Source organism: Odocoileus virginianus, chromosome 1 (genome assembly GCF_023699985.2).
Source record: "Odocoileus virginianus isolate 20LAN1187 ecotype Illinois chromosome 1, Ovbor_1.2, whole genome shotgun sequence".
Lineage (NCBI taxonomy): Eukaryota > Metazoa > Chordata > Mammalia > Artiodactyla > Cervidae > Odocoileus > Odocoileus virginianus.
In genome coordinates this window covers 24,969,167-24,996,992 of record NC_069674.1, presented here as the reverse complement: position 1 = coordinate 24,996,992, position 27,826 = coordinate 24,969,167, and the positions used below count along the sequence as shown (strand labels likewise).

The 27,826-nt window shown below is 37.3% G+C and overlaps 1 protein-coding gene across 4 annotated transcripts in view; it reads right to left on the bottom strand.

The window, feature by feature from the left end:
- Positions 1-714: 714 nt before the first annotated feature.
- The window catches only part of TNPO3 (transportin 3), a 75,841-nt gene continuing 48,729 nt past the window's right edge, over positions 715-27,826 (bottom strand). For 3 of the 4 annotated variants that reach the window (XM_020874635.2, XM_070465903.1, XM_020874638.2), the window contains 12 exons: positions 25,297-25,488; positions 22,344-22,435; positions 21,402-21,478; positions 19,546-19,606; positions 18,605-18,745; positions 15,936-16,052; positions 14,991-15,085; positions 13,408-13,564; positions 11,544-11,711; positions 9,248-9,360; positions 2,560-2,651; positions 715-1,028 (listed from right to left, as the gene is read on the bottom strand). In XM_020874635.2, coding sequence (XP_020730294.1) covers positions 2,591-2,651; positions 9,248-9,360; positions 11,544-11,711; positions 13,408-13,564; positions 14,991-15,085; positions 15,936-16,052; positions 18,605-18,745; positions 19,546-19,606; positions 21,402-21,478; positions 22,344-22,435; positions 25,297-25,488 — 1,274 coding nt within the window. In that variant the 3' untranslated portion in view covers positions 715-1,028; positions 2,560-2,590. Of the gene's footprint in view, positions 1,029-2,559; positions 2,652-9,247; positions 9,361-11,543; positions 11,712-13,407; positions 13,565-14,990; positions 15,086-15,935; positions 16,053-17,815; positions 17,955-18,604; positions 18,746-19,545; positions 19,607-21,401; positions 21,479-22,343; positions 22,436-25,296; positions 25,489-27,826 lie in introns of those variants that run through there. The other variant, XR_011487180.1, reaches the window with a different exon arrangement.

Sequence of the window (27,826 nt, the reverse complement as noted above, 5' to 3'; positions counted from 1 at the left end):
TTGCCTCAGCTTTCCTCTCCTGCCTCACCCCTATCAAGTCAACAATTTTCACATCTTTTAGTAATATGGTTAGCCCTGTAAACACATTTGTCCATTCTCCCACCTTCTGTTCTCCTCTCTCAAGTCTATGGGTAAAAAATTAACTGAAAAGGAAAAAAAACTTAAAAAGTATTTGTATTCCGCTCACCCTGATTTTGGCTCTTCTCTCCAAAGATGACAACCCAAGGTAGATTGGAAGTGGACTTAAAGAGACTGAATAGGGTCAGAGTTGGGGTAAACATGAATTTTGGCCCTGGCAGGTCCTAATATCATTGATATGACCATGATAAAAAGCAGAACAGGTTCCTTGCTTACTTCTCCTTATGTGAACAACTCTAAAGGTGAGAATAAACAGTTGGGACCAGACATGAGTTGGGACACGAGGAGACTCACTTTCATTAAAAGAGGAAAGGGAAAGGAAAAGAAGCGAGGGAGGAGAGAAGGAAAGGACAAAAGAAAAACTTAAGAGAAGATCCTGACCCTTTCCTTCTAATTGCAGTTGTTTAATTCATTTGAATTCCCATCTTCCCTAAGTAAATGTTTTTGTTTCACAGAAAGTTTTGTAATTTTATTTTTCTGTGTGCACACATGCGTGCTAGCATGTGTAGGTGTAGATGCATGTATGTATGTGTGCAGTCATTTGCTACCAGGAGAATGTTTCAATTGTAGTTTCAGTTTAGTTTTCCTTTTTTTTTTTTTCTTTTTTATTTCCTTAAAATTATTTTTCCTTTTAGAAACAAGTTCACCAGGAAACCAGCTCCCCTCCCACCACGCCGGACAGGCCACAGCCATCTCTCTAAACAGCGCTGAATCTCCCTCACATCCCCAAACAGGAACTCCTCAGGGTGGCCTTGAAGGCTGGAGTCTTTCCCTGTCTGGCGGGATGCCCTGGTGGCGGTGAAGGCCCCTCTGCCACAATGGAGGTTTCTGATTGTGGGACACAGTCTGGTTTTTGTTTTCTTCCTGTCTTCTAATTAAAAAAGACATTCCTGACAAAAAAGAGAGAAGACAGTCAATTAACTGTGGTCCAGGAGATGGCAAGCACTTCATAAAGTCAACCACAAGGCAGAAGTTTCTATACATGCTCCAGTACCTCACTCTGCCCTCTGATGTAAGAACTTCAGTTTAAAAACAAAGGAAAAGAAGTAGTTGGATTTTTTACCTTGTGATTTTTAAGGAGCTACTGGTTTAATGAAATACTGTCTGTGGTTCTTTTCCAATTCTGAGTGTGCTCAGGGGTAATATGTAGGGGTAAAGAGTAAGCCAGCAGATTCAGGCTGCCGACTCCAAAACCAAACCTGGCAACTCCATTTAAGTCTGCTTAAATACTGGGGTTTCATGCAAGATTTTAGTTTGAAAGAAGGCTCTGCCTACTAAAAAAAGGTTTAAAAACCATTGATCTAGACTTTATGTAAAGGGTACTATGTAAAAGCACTAAGTAGAGTGGGTAAAGATGATGATTCTGACACCAGAAAAGTGAACTATGGCTCTATCAAGTACTGACTGTGACATCAAGCAAATTACTTAATGTCTTCGAACCTCATTTACAAATTTCCTCATTTGTATAATGGAAATAATAATAGTAACTAATCCAGAGGACTGTGTGAGGACTATCTTACAGTTAGTACATAATATGCTTTGTACATGATACAAAGTACTTAGGATAGTACCAGACATGCAATCAGGGCTCCATAAATGTCAGCTATGAACATCCACAGCTATGCACAAATAACCCTATGTGCATCAATATTAGCTATTCAGACACTGCAAAACCTGAGGATTCCAAACGATATTACTAATTAAAAACCAAAGTTTAGAACAATTTCTGCTATGGGAAGGCACCGATGAACAGCATCTTCACCCATAAGGCATTTAATCCTAAAAGCACCAATGAGAGGGCTGCACATTCATCAAGAATTACCTCCAAGGAGGATAAGACATCGAAGAGTGGGCTTACAGGAGAGCTGCCTTTCTTCTCTCAGTCAAGAAACAGGCACCCAGATCCCACTACTCAGTCTTTCCCTCCCTCAGCTAAGCTTCTCTGCTTTACTTCAGAATCAGGAAGTACACGGAGAAAACTGATGATGATCAGGGGCTAGACAAAGAGGCTAGCTCCTTTCCTCTAACTCCTGCCTCAGTAAAAAATCTGGCATTTCAGTGTTAAAATTATAAAAAATGGTAAGAACAAGCCTCTTTGCTCCTTAAATCTGAAAGATGAGTTTTAGGAGGGCAGTGCCAAGTATCATGGATTTAGGCCAGCACTGTTTTCACCAAAATAGCCAGGTTGAAAAATACTCTCATCTGTCACCACACATACTTACCATTCTGGAAGTATCTGTAAGAAGAGGAAGGGAGGAATTTTTTAAAAAAGATATTCTGCAATAGTAACTTTCTTATGGGGGTGAATGGCATCCAAAATTCCAGCTATAGTACTAGTCCCATGATGGGCATTAAAACCTGTGCCCACCCTCAAGTACTCCTGACAGCCAGGGAGAAGGCTGAGAACTATATACCACTCACCTGGGTGACAGGCACGGTACAGGAGTGTGAGCTATCGAAACAACCTGGTGAAGTCTCGCAAGGCCCAGCAAACTTGTTTACATTCCTCAGCACTAGAAAACAAAAGAAAGGTAGGTTGGTCCCTGCCTGATAAGAAAAGTATAATAGACTGAAAAGCAACCACAACTTTGAGGGACCCTGAGAACTGTCCCAGCTCTGCTCTCTCCATCATCTCTTGACCCTACTTTCAATCTTTCTGTAACTCAGGGGTAAATATTAACTAATGTATATGGGAATAATTATAAGTTATGTGGCCCTTAAAGAGTGGGCTTTGGAGAAAAAATTGCTTAGGTCTAAATTTTGGTTTCATTGTGTCTTTGAGCAAGTTACCAATCTGCCTCAGTTTCCTCATCCATTATCTATGCCAAGATGTTCTGAGGATTAAAACAGTTCCTGTATGTAAAGTGCTTAGGATAACGGAATGGCGAACAAAACAGCATATGACAAATATAGGCTGCTACAACAATAAAACTTGGTTGTGGGACTTCCCTGGTGGTCCAGTGGTAGACTTTGCAATTCCACTATAGGGGGCAAAGTTTCGATCCCTGATCAGGGAACTAAGATCCCATATGCTGTGTGGCCAAATAACAGTAACAATACTTGTTAAAGTCCTTGATAAATCTAAGCAAAGTCAGAACCCTCAAAGTAAAAAAGCAAGCATATTCACCTAAGGTGGATCATTTTAACTCTATGAACTGAGCTAACTTAGGTACCCTGGTTTCCTCATTCTTTTCCAAAAGCAGATTTTGTTTTAAAGCCCAGTTCAGCAAGTAACTCTCAGTCTAGTTGAACAGGCTGCTCAAGATTTCCCGCTGTGGGAGGAGAAGGGAGAGGAGAGAGGAAAGGGTTAAGGCATGAAGAAAGGGAGGAGGAGGAAGCTGCTCTTGGTCCTCAGACAAGCACAGAGATGCCTAGGTGGTATGAATAGCCCAATATTCATTTGACCCTGTTTTTTCAAAAGGCTTCCTTTGTCTTAAGACTGTCACCAAAAAACCAGTTGATGCTAGCTGCATTCTTTTCTGCCAGTCTTCGTAATAGTTTTTGGTAACTGAACATGAGGCTCAGCTAAAATAGTGGAAAACAAAGCACATTCAATTAATAATATGCTCACCCTTATGTGGCCCTCTCTTTGGTGATGAAAAAATCAGGGACCACAGCCTATAACCTAGGATTCAATGTCAGAAGAAAGCACTCTCCTTCTTGTAATGGTTAAATGTCAGAGCGGGAATCACTAACCGTGATCCAGCATAAAAGAAGGTAATGAGAGCTTTCACCTTAAGTGCCTACATCTGGATTCCCCAGCTATTTCTTCTAGGTGAGTGAACCCCTATCACGCATGCTTCTGAAAGTCATGAAGGAGCAAGACATGTAACTCTAGAAAAGTTACTGTTGTGGTGTATTACTGAGGTTATAAGGGACTAAGACAACAGGGAAGAGATAAACTTAGGATAATGTTAGAGACTCCAAATCTTTTGTGATCCTAAAGCCTTAGATGTTCTTCAATTCTACACTTCTTCAACCAGAGATCATGGTTAACTATGGAAAAGAAATGACAACTTCTTAGCCTCTTTCACGACACAAGGAAAAGTACTAAAACCCAAATACAAGTACAGGAGAACTGTGGTGGGACAGGGTGAAATGAGGCATGGTTACAGCCTCGCAAATCAGCTCGACTTCTGCCCCCAATCCTGTCAGCAACCACTCTGCTGTCAAGAGTTTAGTCAATGTTTAACTTAAGTGTCCTTGGTGATTAAGTCCAAAGAAATGGATTTAAAATAAATAAATAAAAACTTCTTTAAAAACTAAAACTATTTTCTGTTTTCTGCCTCACTCCTCCTGGCATTTAATATTTTGGGATTGCTTTAATTTACACTTATTTATATTTATGCATTCAAAATTGCCATTATTTTTGTAGAATTTTCTGGCTTCTAGTCCCACCATTCTAATCCTTCTTATCCTTTATTTATTTATTTTTAAATGATCAAAGTAGAGTTGATTGAAAATGTGGTGTAATTTATCCCTCCCTCAACCCTTTCCCCTTTGGTAATCATAAGTTTGTTTTCTGTTATCTGTCTGTTGCTGTTTTGTAAATATGTTCACTTGTGTCATATTTTAGATTCCTCATGTAAGTAAGATCATAAGGTTATTTGTCTTTCTCTTTCTGACTTTCTTTACTTAGTATGATAATCTCTAGCTCCTTCTATGTTGCTGCAAATGGCATTATTTCATTCCTTTTTATGGCTGAGTAAGAACTTCACTGTGTATATATGCCACATCTTCATCCACTCATCTGTTGACAGACATTTAGAGGTTGCTTCCGTGACCTGGCTACTGTAAACAGAGTTACTATGAACACTGGGGTGCATGTATCTCTTCAATTATAGTTTTCTCCAGATACATGCCCAGGAGACTTTCACTGTACCTTGGAGTAATTTCATGGTCACTATTCCTCAAGCCCCATAATCCCAGTAGTGTGCTGAGAAATGTAGCCCTTTTCATCTGATCTGCATAATGGAAAGTAATCAAGCTCTAACTACTGACTTCAGCAAGAAGACACCCCCATACTGGCCTATTCTAGTGTCAGGGCTTCGTATTCCTGTCTTCTGACCTTGAGATCCTCATGCAAGTGACACTCACAGATTAAGTACCAAGACAAGAGAAATGGGAAATGACGGCAAAATTTCTTCTGGACATGCTTAGTGGTATCTGGAAAGCAAAAATGATATTTTAGAATGAAAAACTCCAGTTTTCTTCAAGTTGGCCACTAAAAATGCCAGGGAATTAATTACCAGTACCATATGAGAAACAGGCTTGGACTTGCTGAAATGAAACTGAACCAGTTTACCCTCCCTGCTAGGATGGCAAACAAAGCAGCATGTTGAGGCAGGAGTAACAGGACCTTAAAACCAAAAGGGAGACTGAGTCATGTGTGGAACAGAAGGTTCAAGGGCATACACACATTAGAGAATGAGAATTACTAAGAGGAGGTGAGCAATTTCAAATCCTTTCTCTAGAACCTCAGTATTTCCTCTTACTTCTGTTCATTTCCCACCATATGTCACAGCCTACTAAAGGAGGAGCTGTAAAACTTGCTTAGCAGTAAGAAATCAAGCAGGCCAGATTGATAATGTATCTTATTTTCTTGCATTAAAGGACAAAGATCACAGATATTTTTGTTTAAAGCAATGCATTATTTGGGTTCATTTTCCTTGCCTCAAGATTTTCCTTACATTATGGAATGTCCATGACTTTTATTTCAGACTTATGCTGTATTTCTACCATCATGTATTAGCCTGGATGAGGAAATATGAACTTGGTAGAGACTTATTCCATGTGTGGGTGGCTGCCTTAGAGCTGAGGGAGACATGCTCTAGCTAGTTTTGCAAGTACATAATGACATTCTGGCAGGCTCTTTTCCAAGGAGAAAATTAACAATCACCGATCACCTACTATGTGCCAGATCATCTTTAAATTTCCACTTGGTATTTCACCATAATCCTATGAACGAGGTATCACTAACCCTATTTTACAGATAAAAAATCTGCTGCAAAGTAACAGTAAGTGGCAAGATTCAAACCAACAGCCTTGACTTTAAGCCCAGTCCTCCTTTGAGGGTTCTCCCCATGCTCTCATTTGCCCTAATCTACGGCCAATATGATCCTGTCCTTCTAAAGAACACTGGATAAAACAGAGAAAAACAGAAGCAAAGAGAAACAACTGTTATTCTTCTTTCCCCTGAGACACCTTGTAGGTAGAATACTACTTCTACTGGGAAGATTCACAGTTAAAAAAAAAAAAAAGAGAGAGTTTTTTAAAGGTCATCCCAATTAATATATGACTACCTACTAGAAAGGAAATCTCCTCCTTTGGCAAAATATGTCATGAAGGCAGTCACATGCTATTTTTAAGTCATGCATGTCACTTGATCTGTGGCCCAAAGTCGGTTATTTCTGCAGCATGATGTTAGGTCACTTTGTAAACTACAAAAAAGTAACACTCAAAGATTAGGGATTTTAACACTAATAAAATTATTGGAGACTCTGGGGAATGAAAAAGTAATCTATTTTCGAGAGTAGCAAGAAATCAATTCTCGGAAAAAAAGATTAACATTTAATTTTATCTCCTTCTAAAAAACTAGGTCTGGTTTTCATTGTAAAAGTATATATACCATGCTCATGAAAAAAAAAACAAAAACAAATAGCACAGGTTAGGAAAGTCCTATGTACATCTTTCCATAAATTTACTACTTATTATTTGTAATAAAGTAGCCTCTGTGTGTATGTGTGTGTATTAGAATAGCTTTTAAAAGTGCAAGTTGGTTCATTTACAACAGCATGAAAAAAAGTAAAATAAACTATAAAATGTGACTGAAAGAAATTAAAGACACCAATAAATGGAAAGACATCTTATGTTCACAGATTAGAAAACCTAACATTGTTAAGGTGTCAATGCTATAATAAAGTGATCAACAGATACAATGCAATCCCAGTCAAAAATCCCAATGACATTTTTTTGTGGAAATAGAAAAACCTATCATAAAATTCATATGAACACAGTTCCCCCTTACTGTGCTGGTATTCCTGGTGGCCAGGCAGGTTCCCTCAGCAATGTGTATACTGCTTCTTTGGCCTTTATTGTCTACTCAGTACTATAAATTTCCTGTTTTGAGTTTTGTAACTTTGTAGTATTTTAGATAATGTCATGTTTGTACTACTTTGTTGTGTAGAGTAAAAGGATTATGTTGAATAAACCTAGGATTAGAGTGCAAAAAAAGAAATCATGTAAAATCTCAAGGGACTCCAAATAGTCAAAAAACTCTTGGAAAAAAACAAAGTTGAAGGTCTCCCAATTTCAAAACTTATTACAAAGCTATAATAATCAAAACAGTATGGGACTGAAATAAAGACAACCACTGGGATAGAATAAAGAGTCTAGAAATAAATCCCTTACATATAAATGATTTTCAATAAGGGTACCAAGACCATTCAATGAAAAATGGACAGTGCAGGGAAAACTGCAAAAGAATGAAGTCAGACCCTTAACATACATCACATACAAAAATTATCTCAAAATGAATCAAAGACCTAAGTGTAAATCCCAAAACTATAAAACTCTCAGAAGAAAATATTGGGGAAAAGCTTCATGACATTATATTTGGTAATGATTTCTTGCATGTAACACCAAAAGCACAGGCAACAAAAATAAAACAGATATGGAGAAATTAGAACCTGTGCACCATTGATGGGAATGCAAAATGGTATAGCTGCTATGGAAAACAGTATGGCAGTTATGCAAAAAAAAAAATTAAACACAGAACTGCCATATGATCCAGCAATTCCACTTCTGGGTATATGTCCAAAAGAACTGAAAGTGGGGTCTTGAAGTGATATTTATACACTCATGTTTATAGCAGAATCATTCACAATAGCCAAGAGGCAGAATCAACCAAACATCCATCAAAGGATGAACAGATGAATAAGATACAATATATACATACAATGGAATGTTATTCAGCCTTTAAAAAGGAAGGAAATTCTGATTCCTGCTACAATGCTGGATGAATCTTAAGGACATTATGCTAAGTCAATCACAAAAGGACAAAAACTATGATTTCACTTTATGAGTAGTTAAACTTAGACAGTAGACCAATGATTATTAGGGCCTATAGGAAGGGGGAAGGGGAGTTGTTTAATAAGTACTTTCAGCTTTGCAAGATAAAAAAAGTTTTGGGTTAATTTCGCAACAGTGTGAATGCAATACTACTACTGAATAATACACTTAAAAATGGTTTAAAAAAATAGTTAGGACAGCAAATTTTGTTTGTATTTTATCAAAATTTTAAATAAAAAAAAATCTTAATCTTAATCAAACTGGATTATACGATAAGTTTTTTTCCCCCTTTATATCTTATATATTTTTCTGTATCATCACATGTATTTTTTTCCTTCTTCTTTTCCACTATTACCAACCTCACTGTAATAACTCATTTTTGGACCTAAAATCATTACACAACTATATGAATATAAGCAACTGCCTAAAAAAATTTAGTCAAAATTCAATCCAGTTACAAAATCCAATTTAAGTTGCTGTTGTTAATACTATCAAGAACCATAAAAATCACATAATTTTGAGTCAGTGATTGTTTCTTAAGGCAAACAGTCAAAAGAAGCTAAGGGCTAGACATTCAATATTACTCATAATACTAAAAAAAGAAAATTAATAGAGGCACTATAAGGAAATCACTCCATAATATTTTACAACCACTGCTTCACCTAGTCAGACACCTGCATTCTTGATTCTTGAATATGGATAAGAACTGGGAAGGACTTTAAAAAGATACAGATTTCCTGAAGGATAGTGAGCTGTTCAAGGCACTGTTGTTCTGTTGGAAGACATAATGCTTCCACTTATCTATTAGGATATGTTTGATACATATGAACAATAAAACAGGCACACATGTACAGCATGGTGATATTTTCCCCCAGATTGGTTTTCAACACCAATTTGTGCAATTCAAGAGTTAAGAAGACACAAAATTTTAATTTATAAAGGTATACACACAAAAATATTCCTGGGTATATTTGTAACTAAGAGATGTAAGAAACAAAGATATTCTTTCTACATATGCCAGCTGCTGTTTATCACTCACCTAGTGACTTGTTTGTGGAAATCTGTAAGTTGTTTGTGTGTCACTGTGACGGCTCCCCCTGTTGTCTCCTTTGGCAAACCTTTCAAAGAATTCTCTAACCATCGACAAAAAGTCTGTACAGAGAAGAAGGATAAGCATTTTAAAAGGAGGCAGGGCTTATTCAATTGAGACCCTACAGGTAATAACAAAACCCCACAAGTTTTCCTCAGTAGCATTAGTGCTCCAGACTTGCAAGTAAATAAAGGAGTTAACAGAAGTACTATTTTTGGCCTTCCAACCTACTGAGGGTTGGAACAGCCTATAAAGGCATGCCCAGACTCCCTTCAAGGGGGTAGCAGACATCATTTCAGATGAAGTCCTTCTACCTTGGAAGTAAAGTCGCTTCTGTATGAAGTTATTATTCTGTTTCTATCATTAAACGTATGCAATATTTAAAAAATTAGACTGCTGCCAAAAATCTCTTGAGCTTAGAGATCAAGGGCAACCCAAAGCAAAAGTTCACGTACTAAAAAGAGCAGGGTCAAAAAGTATAACAAGTAAACATTTTAAAAAGTGTATATACAAATATGAATCCAGAATCTTAAGGATTTTAAGGTCATTTCTCTCAGTAGAAGTCACATCCAGTCAGTTCCTTTGTGATAACTACCTAGTCTTTGGGTTAAGAAAATTCTTTCTTGTTGCTCTTTTTGTTTTCTTTTTTGGCTCTAATTTTTCTTCATGTCTTTAAGTAAGATGTATGCTTTGGTTATAGTTTTTAGCTGTAGAAGAACTTTTTTATACCTAAATTTTTTACAGTATGTGTTTTTCCACTATGTTAATTTAGGATCACAATGGGGTTTCCTAGGTAGCGCAGTGGACAAGAATCTGCCTGCCAATGCAGAAGACACAGAGATGTGGGTCTGAGCCCTTGCGTCAGGAAGACCCCCTGGAGAAGGAAATAGCAACCCACTCTAGTATTCTTGCCTGGAAAATCCCATGGACACAGGCACCTGTGGGATACAGTCCATAGAGTTGCAGAGTCGGATACAGGCTAAGTGACTAAGCACATGATCACAACAGACTAGACCAAAAGTAATATTCCACTATAAATGCTTAAAAGTACCACAGAATTCTCCAAGTGTTGCCTCCAAGGAAGACGACACACCACTCAGACAGAAACAAGCAGAGGCAAACAGGAAGAACGAACTCTTAATTGACAACATTTTGGCATCCAAAATGACCCATAAGTTAACCACAGTATCCCCCGAAAAAAAAAACAGTAAGAAACTAAATTGTATACTGTCAACTAATATAGGACAAAGGAGATGAGAATATCCAATGTAGGAAAGACAGCCTTTTCAATAAACAATGCTGGGATAGTTGAATATTTGCATGTAAAACAAAGAAACTAGACTCTTACCTTTCACCACTCACAAAAAGTAACAAAACAGGTTAAAGACTAAATACAGACCTGAAATCATGAAACTCCTTAAAGAATATAAAGGCCTAAAGTACTGTGACATAGGTCTTGGTAATGATTTTTTGGCAATGACACCTAAAGCACAAGTAGCAAAATAAACACAGGAAACTACATCAAACTTAAAAGCTTCTGCACAGAAACCATCAACAAAGTAAAAAGAAAACCTAAGGAATGGGAGAAAATACATATTTGTAAGCCATATACCTGGGAAGAGGTTAGTATCTAAAATATACAAAAAAACCAACCCACAGCAGTCTAGTAAAAAACCAAATAACCCAGTTAAAAAATGGGCAAAGGACTTCAACAAATGTTTCTTGAAAGAAGATACACGAAAGGCCAACAGATACACAAAAAATGCTCAGTGCCACCAATCATAATGGGAATGCAAATTCAAACTATAAAGACATATCATATTAAGGCCTGTTAGAAAGGTCATGATCAGAAAGATAAGAGATAACAAAGGCTTACAAATCCAACATTTTTTGTAAAGTTAAATGGATATAATAAGATTTCGTTACCTAGAAACTAAGTATATTTATTAAAAAGTAAGAGTACAGAAATTTTATTTCTCTTGTCAATGATGTTTGGAATAAACTTGTCAGTCCACAAGTGCTCAAAGAGTACTTTTTAGAAAAACAAAAATACTACTGTATTAGATTCTTACAATGACACAAACATATTCTCTAGAATCTTTCTACTGGCTCCTTAATTTAACAATTAAACTTAGCAATGTACTTAAATTATGTTCCAAGAGCATACAATAGAACTAGTTTCAAAGTTAGAGTCAGCCTCTCAAGAAACTGTCCAGGACTGGGTTCCTTATGAAAACAATCTTACCGGTCTGTCAACCTGCATGATCTCCCAGAGCACTTCAGCCACATCGGGTAGGGTATACGGGGGGAGGCAGAAGCAGCATGTGTGAAGCAGCTGGCTTACAAGCTGCTGTCCAAGTTGGTTCATCACCTGTCCAATTAGTTCTTTCCGTAATTCAAAGTCTTCTTCATGCTGTAAGAAAACAGGAACAACAGGAAAGTGCTAATTTCAACTTTCTGAAGAGCAAGTACTCTTTCCTTTTAGTAATTTTCTTTCTCAGAAAAGAAAGTATATATAATAGCTGGACTCACAAGGTGCACTGTCTGTCACTAGCAAGAAAATATTAAGAATCTAGTTTCAAAAAAAAAAAAAAAAAGAATTTAGTTTCAAGGAAATGGGTAAGGGCTTCAGTTGAGACTAACCCTAACCCTTAGGTTTTCCATGAATAGAAAACAGAAGAGAAACAATGGTTAGAGATTAAGGGTGGCGATCCTTTTAACCTTTTATTCTGGTAAAAAATAAAGTATTCCTATCTGCTTTTCTAAAAAGCAACTGAATGGAGGAGGAAATGGCAACCCACTCCAGTATTCTTGCCTGGAAAATCCCATGGACAGAGGAGCCTGGTGGGCTACAATCCATGGGGTCGCAAGGGATTGGACATGACTGAGCATGCACACACATAATAAGGAAATATTTTTGTTTATAAAAGTTCTTTTTTCCTTCAATTGATGGTTCTTTAGATATATTGCTTATGGGCTAAAGATATTTCTAAAAAGTATACTTTTTTCTCATGCTTGGAATGGAAGCACTCATAATTCACAATGTAGTTTTCAAAGTTTCCATGTTGAAAAATTTAGGATAATGCAACTTTTCATTTAGTTTAATAAGCAAAAACAAAGGGAAAAAAATAAACTTTGATTTAAAAAAATCAAAAAATGAAAAAAAAAAAAAAAAAGCAACTGAAAAAAGAAAACTTCTATCAAACATCTAATATTCTCTATCAAAGAAATCTTACTTAGGAACTTCCCTGGGGATCCATGGTTAAGATCCTGCACTTCCACTGCAAGGGGTTTGGGTTTGATCCTTGGCAAAGAACTAAGCTCCCACATGCTGTGTGTGGCCACAAAAACAACAAAAAAATTTTTTTAAAAATCTTACTTATTTTCTTCCTTTTTAGTCTTTGAATATACATATTTCTAATATGTTGAAAAAAACCTTTTAAAATGCCTTTCACTTCTAGCTATTGTCTTCTTTTCCCTCTCTTTTTTTTACTGTCAAAACTCTTCAATTAGTCTATCACATACTATTTCTGCTCTCCCTTACTTTCAATGCTACTCCACATCTAGTCAAACCTACGTTTGAAAATTTTGTGAACCACTTTACCTCCAGCCAAAAAGGTCTCTGAGGTATCTACTAACAAATTTAGTCTTTTCTCTGATTATGATTTATATACCTATTTAGATTTTCTTCCAATCCATCCAAAAGGCTCCACTGTGGTCCCTCCTCGTCCAGAAAGTTATCCCAATCTACTTTTTCCAAAGAGTTTTCCCTCCTCTGATCTCACAGCAATCACAACTTTTATCACTTATCTGACAATCAAATATTGCCTTACTGCTATTGTTTAGTTCTTTACAACTCTATTTCTCCTTCAATTAGACACCAAATGGCTTGGAAATAGAGATAGTTTAGACTAGCTGATACAGCTTACAACACGTACTACAGGTTGTCTTAAATCTACTAGTTGATATTTTGGTTAGTGAATGATTCACTATGGAATATACCTACCAACACAGATCAAATGAGATGCTTCTTTTTCCCTAAGGAATGATATATGAGGTGATAATGAGCTACAAGTAGAAAAACTATTTAATACATTGTTTATACTTACATCATTGGCTACCCCTGTATGGATGAGGTCTCGGAGGAACCTCATGACACTACAGTTGGCATCCCGGTGGTCCAGGGTAGTAGAGGCAATGGCCCACTGTAAGATAGGGATAACAACTTGGCTCCTCAGCAAGGTAACAGGGCTACGCTGAATAAACCTGGTATGGAAAGATAGGCAAGGTAAAAATTACAAAATTAGGCTATAAAAATGTAGCCACGGTAAAAAGCAAAACTATGGAGATAGTAAAAAGATCAGTGATTGTTGAGGGAGTGGAGGGTAGGAACATGAACAGGTAAAACACAGGGGATGCTGACGGTACTATTCTCTATGATACTGTAATGGTGGGTATATGTCATACATTTGTCCAAACCCATAGAAAGACCTTGGCTTCCCTGGTGGCTCAGTGGTAAAGAACTGGCCTGCAATGTAGGAGACACAGATTTGATCCCTGGGTTGGAAAGATCCCCTGGAGAAGGGAATGGCAACCCACTCCAGTATTCTTGCCTGGAAAATCCCATGGACAGAGGACACTGGTGGGCTATGGTCCATGGGGTTGCAAAGAGTCAGACAGGACTTAGCAACTAAACAAAAATAGGAAGACCACCGCCAAGACAGAATCCTAATGTAAAGTAAATATTTTTTAAATGATGTGTCAATGGAAGTTCATTAATTTTAATAAATGGGCCACTCTGGTGGGGGATGCTGATGGCAAGGTAGGCTGTGAGGGAAGGAGGGGGGAAGCTAAGGGTATATGGGAACTCTATACTTCCCAATTTTCTCAGATCCTTTAATGTTCATAGAAAACCTCCAAGAAAAAGTAAAATAACATTCCAAATTTATTTTACCAAGGCAATCATTTGTGCAAAGAGAATCTCTTGAGATTAATTTTTCAAGAAACACGCCAGGAAAACAGGTTGACGGCCCACCCAACAGTTTTCTCATATCAACTCAAAAAATAAATAAATAAATAAATAAATAAAAAGGGTTTTCTAACTTGTCCAAAAACTAACCAAAAGAAGTGTTCACTACCAACTGATTTGTATCAAATTCCTGAGCTAGGGACTAAGAATGAATACAAAAATCAGTGATACTAGTAAAAGGAATTTAAACAACAAATGGGGTGGCAGGCTAAGAGCAGAGATGGGAAGTACAGTACCAGATAATTTTTAAAGTACCTTAAAAGTAAATTTTTATTCTGAGATACGATTATATCTTAAGGATGCTAAGCTTCTCAAGAAAAAAGCTGAAGCCAAGCATGACATCATAGTAGCACAAAACATTAAAACTACACAGGATTCTAGAGACTGTCTAGTCAAATGTTCTTGCAAAACTCATTTTTGTTGTCTTGGGTGTGTTCCCTCCTTTATGAAAGGAGCTCAGTTATTTCCCCTTGTGCTTATCCAACTCTTCTTCATTTATGGGAATATTCTGGTTCACGATTTAACTTTGGATTATGAATAATTACTCTACCTACTTCTCTTACCTAATTTCACAGAGAAGGAAACAGGTAAATGTTAGGTGACAAACCAAGCAATGATGAGGATGACCAGTAAGAGAAAAAGTTGCTTTTCAGAAGGACTGACCTCGTGGCTAGCCTGAATAGGTCATCCACTGTGTCAGGGTGATTCTGGAGTCCATTCTGCTGTTCTAAGAGCTGAAAGGTAGGGATGCACAGTGCCTAAAACAGAAGTGATTTTGAAATGAATGCTTGTAAATAAATGCCATGGGATTCAGACTTGCTAAATATCACAATATACACAGAGAACAAAGAGGTAAAGCACAGGTAAGAAAAAGATTGTGATGAGATTCAGATCAAAAAAGGGAAGACAAAAATCCTTCTCAGTTGACATAAAGTCTTCACATATGAGGTCTACATTTCAGAAAGGGTTTAGGGTACAGACTTCTGTTGATGAAATTGGATAGATGTCATCTCAAAGTTTTAGAAGTTTCTGAAAGTGACAACTCTGCATGTACTAGATATGATCTGGTCAACTAAGGGAGTAGCTGACATTTTAATAATAATAATTATGAAATGTCAATTTTAAAGGGAAAGACATCTTGGGAAAAGGAGCACCATGATTTAACTCGCTAATATATTTTCCCCTCTTTGACTAGGAGAGGGTAAAAGCAATATATAAGAAGCCTTTTACAATGCCTGCTATTTACCCTAAGGCGAGACCATCCCTGCTAAGTAAACTAGTTCACTGGCTGTTCAGGAAATTAAAAATACAATCATGCTTGAGCTAAGAGTTCCTTTATTTTTAATCCACTTGCCCATCTTCCCACCTTCCCAAAAACTCCTGTCTCTGGAGAGCATAAATTAGACAGCAATAACTGTAATGACCAGCACATTTGTGTAGTCAATCTCTCTCATTCTCCCAAGCAGACCTGTCCACAGAATATCTAGGAAGATCTACCTCCATATTAGGAAATCATTATGCCTGAGAAGGAAACCTGAAGAAGCAACAGAATTAAAGACATGGTGAAGAACACACTGCTAGGCCTTCAGACCCTCCAAGAGAACATACCTGGAGCATGTCTAGTAGTCCCTGCCGACAGCCCTCTTCCATGCCATATTCATCCACAAGGATACTACCAAGGTACAGGAAACAGGAATGCTGATGTACCTGGTAAACATTTACCATCTGCCAAGGGAAAAACCAATTAGTTCAATTATTCATCCCTCAAAGAATATCAGCTTAGATAGCTGTCTGAAGGAAGAAATTCTGAGATAGATTGGTCTCTTTAAGACAACATAATAAAGCTTGTTGGCAACATTTTCTAAAACATAGGGCTCAATAATTTTCAAGTACTCTATTCAGAGTTCTTTCAAGCCTTCGACCTTTCACTTTTTCAAAACAATGCTGTAGATGAGTTGTATAATACTACAGACTGGAACTATTCGTAAGTTATTATCCAAGGATTCTGTTATATTTGCAATGCCCTAATAAAGTATACCTAAACTTTCTAACCAATAGGTTGCTCTTATATGCATTAAAGATGATTCTTTTTTAAAAAAAAAAACAACCACAGCAGGAACAAAGTATCAAATGCCCCTCATTTTAGAGGAGAGGGAAGGCATTGTTTAAATTGGTTTCTAAACTCCTTTATTTAATCTTTTGGGTAAAGAACAGTGTTTCTAACCAAGATATCTAGATCTCTGGACAATAAAAATTTTAATACAATAAAAGTATTTAAATTGTTTAGAATTTTTTACCCTGCTATCCTCCAAAAATTAGGCCACTGTACATTCATCTATTCAAAATGCCATCACATGGGAATTCCCTGGTCATCCAGTGGTTAGGAATCAGTGCGTTCACTGTTGGGGCCAGGAGTCCAATACCTGGTCAGGGAACTAAGATCTTGCAAGTTAAGCAGTGCAGCAAAAAAAAAAAAAAAAAAGCCATCGTAACACACATGTTTTGATCTTATTACATAAATTCAATTCTTTGATCTTGCTGGGGTGGAAGGGTCCAGTAATTGGCTCTTATCAGCATATGGCATGAAAAGAACACAAGATGGAAGCTATGAATCTGTTTAGTGTTGTATACTCAAAATTGTATGCTGTACTTAATAAGTTATAGGCTGGGCCAGATAGCAAAGGGTTTTAGGCTCTACTGGCTTTATAATCTTTTGATCACTTAACTTTGCCACTGAAGCACAAAAATGGCCAGTAAACAATACTTAAATGATTAAGCATGACTATCAGTAAAACTTTATTTACAAAAAACAAGTGGCAGGCCCACAGCCTGGAGTTTAGTGACCTCGAATTTGTACTTTTTTTGTCATGTGCACAGATTTTTTAACATACTTTCTATATAAGATGCTACCCTATGCTATTGGAATAAAAGAGTAATATAAAAATCATGAGTGAAAGTGTTAGTCGCTCAGTCCTGTTTGACTGTGACCCCAAAGACTGTAGCCTGCCAGGATCCTCAGTTCATGGGATTCTCCAGGCAAGAATACTGGTGTGGGTAGCCACTCCCTTCTCCAGGGGATCTTCCCAACCCAGGGATTGAACCCAGATCTCCGCCACTGCAGGTAGATTCTTTACCATATGAACCACCAGGGAAGCCCAGAAGTCATGGGCATATCCTCTAATAGCAAAGGGATATTAAACCACATTGTATTGGACCCATAACATATTGCACTGAAGAAGACACTTGACCAGAACTGAACACAGTCTAAATGTAACACATACTGTTGTACTCAGGGTATAGTAAACGCAGAAAAACCACTAAAAAAATTCTGTTAACATATTTACCTTTACAAACTTCAATCAATAATCTATAATTTAAGGAAGTGTGATCATGTAACTGCCAACTGACACAGCAACAGGATGACCCTGGTTCAGGATAAGAGCTTCCTTAAGAGTGAGGCAAAACTTAAGAACTTGAGGGGCACTCACTGTCAGGGTCGGTCCAATAGATGCCCTGCCCAGCTGGAGAAGGCCACTTCAGGTTGAGTGGGTGAGGTCTAGCCTGAAGCCCTGTAGTAGCTTTCCTCACAGATGAGTGCAAAATTTGAGAAGGTACTTGCTCAGAGTCCTGCAAATGCAAGATTGGCACTTTGCCTCGCCTCCATCAATTCTAGGTCATGGCACCTCACTTGCCTAAATCTAGTTCTGGCCCTGCTGTTAGGTTAACTCCAACATAAATTACTTAAGTGAATTAAGTCACTAGTCATAGGTGTCTCAAAAGAATATTCTAGATGATATGATCTCAGAGAGTCATGTACAATGAGCCACATCACCATAATTACATACCAATCATGCTGACTGAATGAGTCAAATTTATTTCCTGACAGATAAGACACTTATATGAACAACTAACTATAATGAAGAAAGAAGAAAATCTCTTCAGGCCAGAAACAGCAAAGCTTGACTTGCCACATTTTTAGAAAGGAAATTAATATAAAATACTTAATACATAAGAGCTGATTCATTAAAGTCATTCCCATTTATGAATTTTACACTGAGATGTGCTGCTATTTAGACTATCACTACACAGAACAGATTACAGGCTATCTGCCATAAAAATAACACACCTACCACGGCACTACTTATCTTTCAAGTATTTTTTAGTTTGTATTTAAGAAATATTGAAGTGCTTCATTTCATTAGCAAGAGCTTTTGTTCTAAAGCCTCCTATTTCAAAACTCTGTATCCTTTACATTTTCCATCTTACAGGGAACTCACCTGTGTGACTAGTGGCTGCAGCAGGGCCGCGGATCCTTTGCCTACACAGCGAACAGCAAAACGGAGGCACCTGCAGCAACGCTCTACAATCCGATTATCAGCACGGTGCTTATTTAGAGTCTCAGATAAAATTGGCCATATCTGAGTCAAAAGTGAAAAGAGCACAAGGAAGAAAATAATGAGCAACTAAGTGCTGAGAAAAACGCTCCCAAGTTGGTAACAACTGATTTGGCTTTTACATAATTTGGGGAAAACTTTCTTTACAGGAACACTCATGGCCTGATTCTGGTCAGTGGGTGTGTGTAAATGTGCTGGGGTTCAATACACTATCCATCAATAAAAATAACCACGTCTTAAGGGAAGCACAGTAATTCTTTACAACAGAATTAGCATGACTAATTTTACTAAAAAGACAAAGATCTCTATTTTTCTAAACTCTGAACTTTGATTTAGGATGGGAAGAAGTAGAACAAATTAAAGGAAGAGATCTGATACCAATGAACACTCAAGGATAAGTGGTGTTTCTCCCCTTAAGTCTGAAAAGCACTTCTCAAAACATGCCCTCTGATCCTCATGTTACCCTGAGTTTTTACAAAGGAAGTACTGTCAAAGAGGAACCTATGATGGTTAATCAGCTTTGTCAAAAACATTCTGCTAGTACTGACCAGGCCTCTCAACAACTCTAGGATTCACAGTTAATCTCTTCCTACTTAGGCCTTTCACTGTGTTTCCTTACAGCCTATTTTCCTACCAAATCTAAAATCAAAAATATTTAGTTGGATGGTTCTATTCATCTTTTCACTGATACTGAATGCGTATCAACAAACTGAATCTTCCTACAAACCTAGAAGACAGGACCTTCTCACTTTAGTTACCTATTTAAGAGTCTTATAAGGAAGAAGGAAGAAAGCCTTATTCCACAGGCATCGATTAGTACTTACTTCCTGTATGACTTTTTGGCACGGATGAGTCTGTCCATTTTCCACAACGGGATTGGTGTGTCTGGGGAAAGACAATGATCCAAATTAGTGAAAGAAGAGCAATTTCATCAAGGACACAGAGCCCTAATCCCTGTTAGTTTATTTAGTATCATTCTCACTGATTAAAGAAAACCAGATAGTCAACTTGGGGTACATGGGCTGTAGGTATGGGGCACTACAACTATCCTTTTCATTTTTTTTCCTTTTGTAAACCTGAATATGTAGTTTTTTCCAAATTAATAAATATATTCAAGTTGTCTGAATCCACTATGAAAACTCAAGTATTGCTTAATTCCCAGTTAAAAGGTAAAAGTTTTTGAAACTCTGGTCTACCAAAGATGCTTCCCACAGTTCTAGTCTAAACTCAATGATACACAATGTGGGCCCACCCACAATACACTGAATTCAACTATCTATCTAGTTCTAGAATCCATTAATTTGAAGGAAAGCAGGAAAAAAAAAAAACTATGATTAACTACTAACCTCTTTAAAGGAAAACAATTCTTTAATTTTAAAAAGCTCAAGAGCAACTCAATAAAAATCTGCTGTCATAGTTGTTGTTTAGTTGTTCAGTCATGTCCAACTCTCTTGCGACCCCACGGACTGCCTCCCTCCCGGCTCGTCTGTCCGTGGGATTGCTCAGGCAAGAATACTGGAGGGAGGAGCCATTCCCTTCTTGACCCAGGGACTGAATCCAAGTCTCCTGCATTGCAGGTAGATTCTTTATTGCTGAGCCACCAGGGAAGTCCAATATAAAAAAATATAATTTTTCTTTACATTAAGGCATTTCACCTTTTGCAGATTTTCTTTCATTTATTGTGAAATAAGACTGTTAATATGCTCTCAGAATGGTATGCAACAGGGGCTCCCCTAATTATACAAGAAAAGCATTATACCAACTCAGAAAAAGATACTTGTAGACAAGAACAAGCTAAAACAACACCTCAGTTTCAATTTCTTCCACATAGGTTTTTATACAAATATTAACTGATATTCCAGATATACCTATAGGACATATAAGTTATATTATGCAACTAAGAAAGGATCACTCTCTGAATACTGTCACTCTAATGCTTTTTTAATTGTTAGGCTCCTCTTAACATCAAAGAAGGTTTAATTTCACCTGGTCACGGAAGAGACTTCATTATTTGTTTGCACCCACACACTATTACATAGCAATGATTATGAAAGTATGGCCTTTGGAATACAATGCAATAGCACCTGGGAACTTATAAGAAATGCAAATTCTTGGGTCCTATCAAGATCCAATCCATCAGACACTCTGGGAATGGGACCCAGCAATCCACTGCCTTGGGAACTGAAGACCACAGGTGACTCTGATGCACGCTGAAGTTTGAGAGGGCCAACCCTGGTGGCTCAGATGGTAAAGAATCTGCCTGCAGTGTGGGAGATCCGGGTTTCATCCCTGGGTAGGGAAGATCCCCTGGAGAAGGGAATGGCTCCTCACTCCAGTATTCTCGCCTGGAGAATTTCATTGACAGAGGAGCCTGGTGGGCTACAGTCTGTGGGGTCGCAAAAGAGTCGGGCCAACACTTTCACTTTTCAAAGTTTGAGCATCACTGATTCAGGGACCAAAAGAATTAATTACATTTTAAAGTTTTTTGACAAAAAGTTTACCAAAAATAAATTCTTAGAATTTGCCTTTGCACCTTGTAATAGGAGTAAATTAGTTTTCTGACAGGTGCAGTTTATAGGAGGTACTCAGAAGCTGAGGAAAAAAACACTTTCTTACTTCTATATAGTAGTCTCACCAGAGATTTTAATCCAGGGCAGGAACCTGGCATTTCCCTTCTTACCTAAATATGACTGCAAGGCGATCTAAGAACACAGTGGGATCTGAGGATATGCCATTGCTGGGCTCCTGAGACAACAGCTGAAGAGACAGAAAGATATTAACACCTAGTCATTAAACATACAAACCTATAGCAAACATGGCAACATATGCCTCTGTACATCAACCTCTGTCCCAATATCTATTTCCTTACATCAGATCCCTGAAAGTTACTCAAAATGGTAAAAACTTTTAAATTCATATTAGCAAACTATTTTCTTCCATCTTACTGCATCCTGGCCAAGACTGCATATTAACATTTACTATATGATCATTGTACAGTGGAAAACAGTATCATTTAATTTTTTCTCATTTACTTTTATAATGATTAGGATATTATAGACATTCATATTATAGATTATATGTATTATACTATATAATATATATTTATATAATAATTTTATAATATAAAGCTTCAAAATTATTATACCTTTATATTTTAAGAGGTAAGGCAAGTTGCTTCCTGTTCTTTCCTAAAATTTCTTAGACACTTCTATCAGTATATCATTATAGATAAACTTTAGAGTCATTTCATCAAGTTCTCCTAAAACTACCACTGGTATGTTCACTGCTATTGCACCATAAACCCAATTTGAGAAGAGCTGAAATTTTCTCAACAGTCTTCAAGGAAACATGGTAGGTTATGGTTTTGGAAGTTAACTTGAATGGTGTTTTCTCTACTGTATCTTTTAAATGGTATTTCTGATACAGTAAAAATCTATTGATTTGGGAATACTTATTTCATATATGTAGCTACTTTGATAAATTTATTAATTTTAATAATGTCTCAGTTCATTCTCTTGACTTTTCCAGTAGTTAAAAGACCACTTGCAAATAAAAGAATTTCCTCTTTTCCTTTCTATCATATAAACATACTGTATTTGTTTCACCTCTTATTTAGACTCACCTTTTTCAACGCCAAAACTTGAACAGAACATAGTTCACTAAGACATTCAGTAATCTTATCCAAAGGTAATCTGGCTAGGACAAGTGCTGTCCCTGAAAGACAAAGGATGACACAAATGAAGAAAATAAAAGCCGAACTGAAGTAATTCATTGGTCTACATTATATGGTTTACAAAGGCTAACTGGTTCTATTTTTTAAAAAAGATCAGCACTGTTTTTAAATTATAGTATTTTGTTATTTATGGTTGATATTTTCTATTTGGCTTAGGAAGACCATACAGACTTTCACATTGACATTCACAATTGAAGTTAATATTAAATTATTTCTCCTCAGTAGCCTACTGGTTTAAAGATGCTAAAATATGTCTCTCCACTTCCAATCCTTCAAAGAATTTAAAAATCTCCTTAAACCTCCAACTAATAAAAATAAATGGGAAAAAAAAAAAATCTCCTTAAAAAGGCCAATGCCAAAGCTAGTTTATATAGCATAGTACAATGGTTCTCAAACTTCCCAGAGATCAAAGACAGCCTTTATTTTTGATAAGTACTATAAGCAATTCTTATCAGTAGAGAAGTCTGAGAAATAGGGACATTATTATTATTACTGGAAGAATGGGTTGAAATTAGAGATTAACTCTAGTTCTACCATAACAGACCCTGTGAGCTGGGTAAGACATTATCTCAGGGCATCAGTTTCTTTATCTGTAAAAATGAGTGCTTTGGATAGAACAGTAATAGTTAAGTTTGTCTTTATTTCACTTTTAAATAGTTGCAAAAATCTCCCCTTTCTCCTTTTCCCCAAATAAAATCTTAACTTGGAACTCCAATAAAATAATTAAAAAAGAAATAGAGGTAGGCAGGTTAAAGTAGGGACAGAAGGCCCAGATCCTTCCTATCCAGCTTCCCGTGTGTCACAATCCCGACCAAATGCTGAAGTATCTCCCCAACATCCAAAGGATTACACATTATGCTATATCCTTTGACTATTATTTTTTCATCTCCTAAAATTTTATTCATCCATTACAGAACAGTAATCAATTCAAACCATCAAATTTGAATAAAATAGTGAATGATTTTTCTTAACAGTCTATAACCATGGATGAATTAAATTTTTTACTTAAAACTAGAGGGGGTAAAAATCTAACACAATTTTTCCTTTTAATCCATCCCTACAGAAAAGAATGTTACTAAAAAGGTTCCTCCATCTAGAAGAAACCACCAATACAACTGGGATACCACATTTTATTACAAGTTAGTTGTCATGCTATCATCAAGGTTAAATTTCACTAGAAAATTACAAGATGGCAGCAATACCCACAGTTAGTAGTGAAGAAAATATATGACCTGATTTAATGCCTCATTTTCTATGCCTCTGAAGAAAAACAACAAAAAACAAAGTCTGCTTAAAAAAGAAAGTCTGTCTTAAAAATGCATATCTACATTGGCTGGTAGGGAACCTGATCACAGAAGTGAGAAAGAACAGTTAGCTGACACATTAACACTCATCCAATCCGGACAAGGCTGTCTGACACTCACAGAAACTTAAAAGATGCCGCACAGGTCCTATCACCCAATCTTTTATTTGATATACCAGCTGTAAGAACTTCATTACCCAACAGGACATACCAATCTGTTTGCAGAAAGCATGGTTAGAAAGTATTTTCTTTATAAAAACGAGTAAACTGTCAATAATCAATTACTCATAAAATAAATCTGCTCCCTCTTTTATAAAATAATCCTTCAAATATTTAAAAACAGCCACTCCTGTAAGTCTCTTCCCCAAGTATAAATATCTCTAATTCTCCTATTATTTTGAGTTTCATCACTACCCTGGCTGTTTGCCTTTCGATCATTCAGTGTAAACTGATTAGTAATGGTTAAAGACCATTAAGTGACCAGAACCCTTGACTTTGAGTTACAGGACTGATCTGGGCATACTACCTTTAAATTTCCACCCATCACTTTGGTATAGCAATGTTTATTTGGTTTCCCTTTTTATTCTTTCAGTTCAGTTCAGTTCAGTCACTCAAGTCAGGTCTGACTCTTTGTGACCCCATGAACCGCAGCACGCCAGGCCTCCCTGTCCATCACCAACTCTCAGAGCCCACCCAAACCCATGTCCATTGAGTCGGTGATGCCATCCAACCAGCTCATCCTCTGTTGTCCCCTTCTCCTCCTGCCCTCAATCTTTCCCAGCATCAGGGTCTTTTCAAATGAGTCAGCTCTTCGCATCAGGTGGCCAAAGGATTCAAGTTTCAGCTTCAACATCAGTCCTTCCTTCATTGGAAGGACTGAACCCAGGACTGATCTCCTTTAGGATGCACTGGTTGGATCTCCTGGCAGTCCAAGGGACTCTCAAGGGTCTTCTCCAACACCACAGTTCAAAAGCATCAATTCTTTGGTGCTCAGTTTTCTTTATAGTCCAACTCTCATATCCATACATGACTACTGGAAAAACCATAGCCTTGACTAGATGGACCTATGCTGGCAAAGTAATGTCTCCGCTTTTTAATATGCTGTCTAGGTTGGTCATAACTTTCCTTCCAAGGAGAAAGCGTCTTTTAATTTCATGGCTGCAATCACCATCTGCAGTGATTTTGGAGCCCAGAAAAATAAAGTCAGCCACTGTGTCCACTGTTTCCCCATCTATTTGCCATGAAATGATGGGACCGGATGCCATGCTCCAACTCAAAAAGCAACTATGATTCAGTTCCAGTATGTTAACTCCACTCAAAATCTAGGATCATGATATAAATTCTATAAGCACTCTGAATTAGTTCTATAGCCTTAAAACATTCTAAGAATGCACACACACATAATCAACATCCTCTCCTCCCAAAGTGACCTTCCTCATCATTGAGTAAACTGCAACTGAAAAGGGGGATACAGCTGACACAAGATAATCCCCAGAAGTGGCTTAAAGACTATTCTTTCTTAATATCTTAAGTAAATACCTTTTAGCAAGCCCACAGCAGCTTCTGGAGACAACATGAAGGAATCAAGGGAACGGGCAATCTCCAGGAGTCCATTGAAGTGCTGAGCCATGTGGTCTCGGCAAACAGAGCAAATGTTATGAATTGCTTTCGCTGCAGCAGAAGCCAGAGGCTTTTCACACAGACCTTTCATCAAATAGCCCAACACAGGGTCTAAGGAGAAAAGTCATACATAAAGATTACATATTTGAAACTCAAGGAAAACTTCTAGGTGTTAGAACAGAGGTTTATATTCTCCTTTAAAGCAAAAGAACCATTTTTTAAAAATGAAATATGTTTAAACCCCAAGGTATTTACATATAAAAATGGAGCTGATTTCAGTGACAAAGAGTGTCAGAGAGCCCCGAGGCCTATCTATTTATCTTGCATTTCTTACCTGTGGATATGAACTGATGCTGATTGCTAGGGCTTCACAAAGCATGGTTTGAAAACCTCTGACTCAGTTTGAAACACTGGTGGATATAACCATCCAAGTAATAAGAATACAGTTAAAGTAAGAATGAAGATAAAACTCAGAGAGTACCACAATACTCAGAGATTAATCACTGCTTGTAAAAAAAAAAAATCACCTACATTAATCAGGACAATGACAAGTTACCTAAAGCTGACACTTTTATACTTACTTCTTTATAATTATAAAAACCATAGAGACAGATCCTTAGTGCTTTGAGAAGAATTAATTCATTATGTCTTACTTGTTACCAATATAACAATTTATAGGCAAATTTCTATACAGTAAATCCTAGTTATCCTTTGCTTTGTAAAAGCTTCTCTATGAAAAAACCCTAAGAAAAATCATACATGTTTAAAGAACACTTTATGTGAACTATACAGTAACCTCACACCAAATCATAAAAGAAGTAATCTCTGAAAGCCCGTTTAAGTTATTTCCATTTTTAGCCTAATGAGAAAAATAAGGCAGCAACCCAGCAGGAACCCCTGCTTTTCCACAACACACAGCCTATTGAGCATGAGAATCAGAACTAGAATCTAAAACCTAGTCCAAGTAACTCCAATACTGTTCAGTTCAGTTGCTCAGTTGTGTCTGACTCTTGTGACCCCATGGACATGCCAGGCTTCCCTGTCCAATACTACAGGCCTCAGTGATTCTCAAATTGAATATTTGTGATTTTGACTATTCTACAGTAAGTATGAATATGTAGCACTGTGTCTTCTAACTGAGACACAAATTTAAACGAGATACAAGGTGGTACTGAATGATAAGTGTTAACAAACAGGTAAACTCACTTTGTTTCTCTGTGGAAAAATCATTCAGAAAAGAAAGCCAAATGTTGTGGCAGATAAGTGAAGAAATTTAAGTATTAGACATTAGGTATTTTGCAAAAAAATTAATGGTATGTTGAACTTGAAAGCAGCTCAACTACAATGTAAGCCTACCTATCATATGCTCTGTATACAGATACAAGAGAACAGGATCACACATCTCTCTCGTTATTTCTAGATACGATAGGTCTTTGTTGCTGAGCCTGGGCTTTCTCTAGTTTTGGAGATTGGGGGCTGTTCTCTAGTTATGGTGGGCAGGCTTTTCTCATTGCTATGGCTTCTCCTGTTGCGGAGTGTAGGCTCTAGGCGCACGGGCTTCAGTAGTTGCAGCACGCGGGCTCAGTAGTTGTGGCACATGGGCTTAGCTGTTCCGTGGCATGTGGAATCTTCCTGGACTAGGGATTGAACCCATGTCCCCTGCACTGACAGGCGGATTCTTATCCACTGTACCACCAAGTACTCTTTTCAAGTAAGAGTTTCAGGCAATAAAAAAAAAAAGATCATGTGTAAAATAAAATCAAGTCAAAAGGTAATAATAAAAATAAGCACAGGGCTTCCCTGGTGGCTCAGTGGTAAAGAATCTGCCTGCCAATGCAGGAGAGGGTTCAGTCTGGGAAGATCCCACAAGCTGCAAAGCATAAGCCCACTATGGAAGCCTGTGCTCCACAACACAAGAAGCCACTATAATGAAAAGCACATGCACCGTGACTGAAGAACAGCCACTGGTCATCGCAACCAGGAAAAGCCTGAGCAGCAACAAAGACCCAGCACAGTCAAAAAAAATAAGCACAGCACATCAAACTTAATGATATTCACCAATTTAAGGATTCTTAAAACTCTCAGAATGGATCAGTCTTGAGTATCAGTGGGACTTTATATATATTAACCTAGATAAATTCTTTAGTCTCTCTGGACTCCACTTTCCTTACCTTGAAAATGAGGGAATTAGAAGAAATTATTTCTAAATTTACTTTCAATTCTAAAATTATTTTATATGATCTTTATTTTTTCAAGACAGAAAGAGGTTATACAACTCAACACTCTTCATCTTAGTTTGTACTTACTTAGTTTCAATAATAATTCTTAGTTTTTAAATAGTGCATGTATTTAACACTGAAATGCCCTCCACTTAGCTCTAGTCTATTGCCTGCTTCTAGGTTAGAACCACAGGAGAGTCTGATTAGCTCAAGCCTATGCCAAAGCCTGA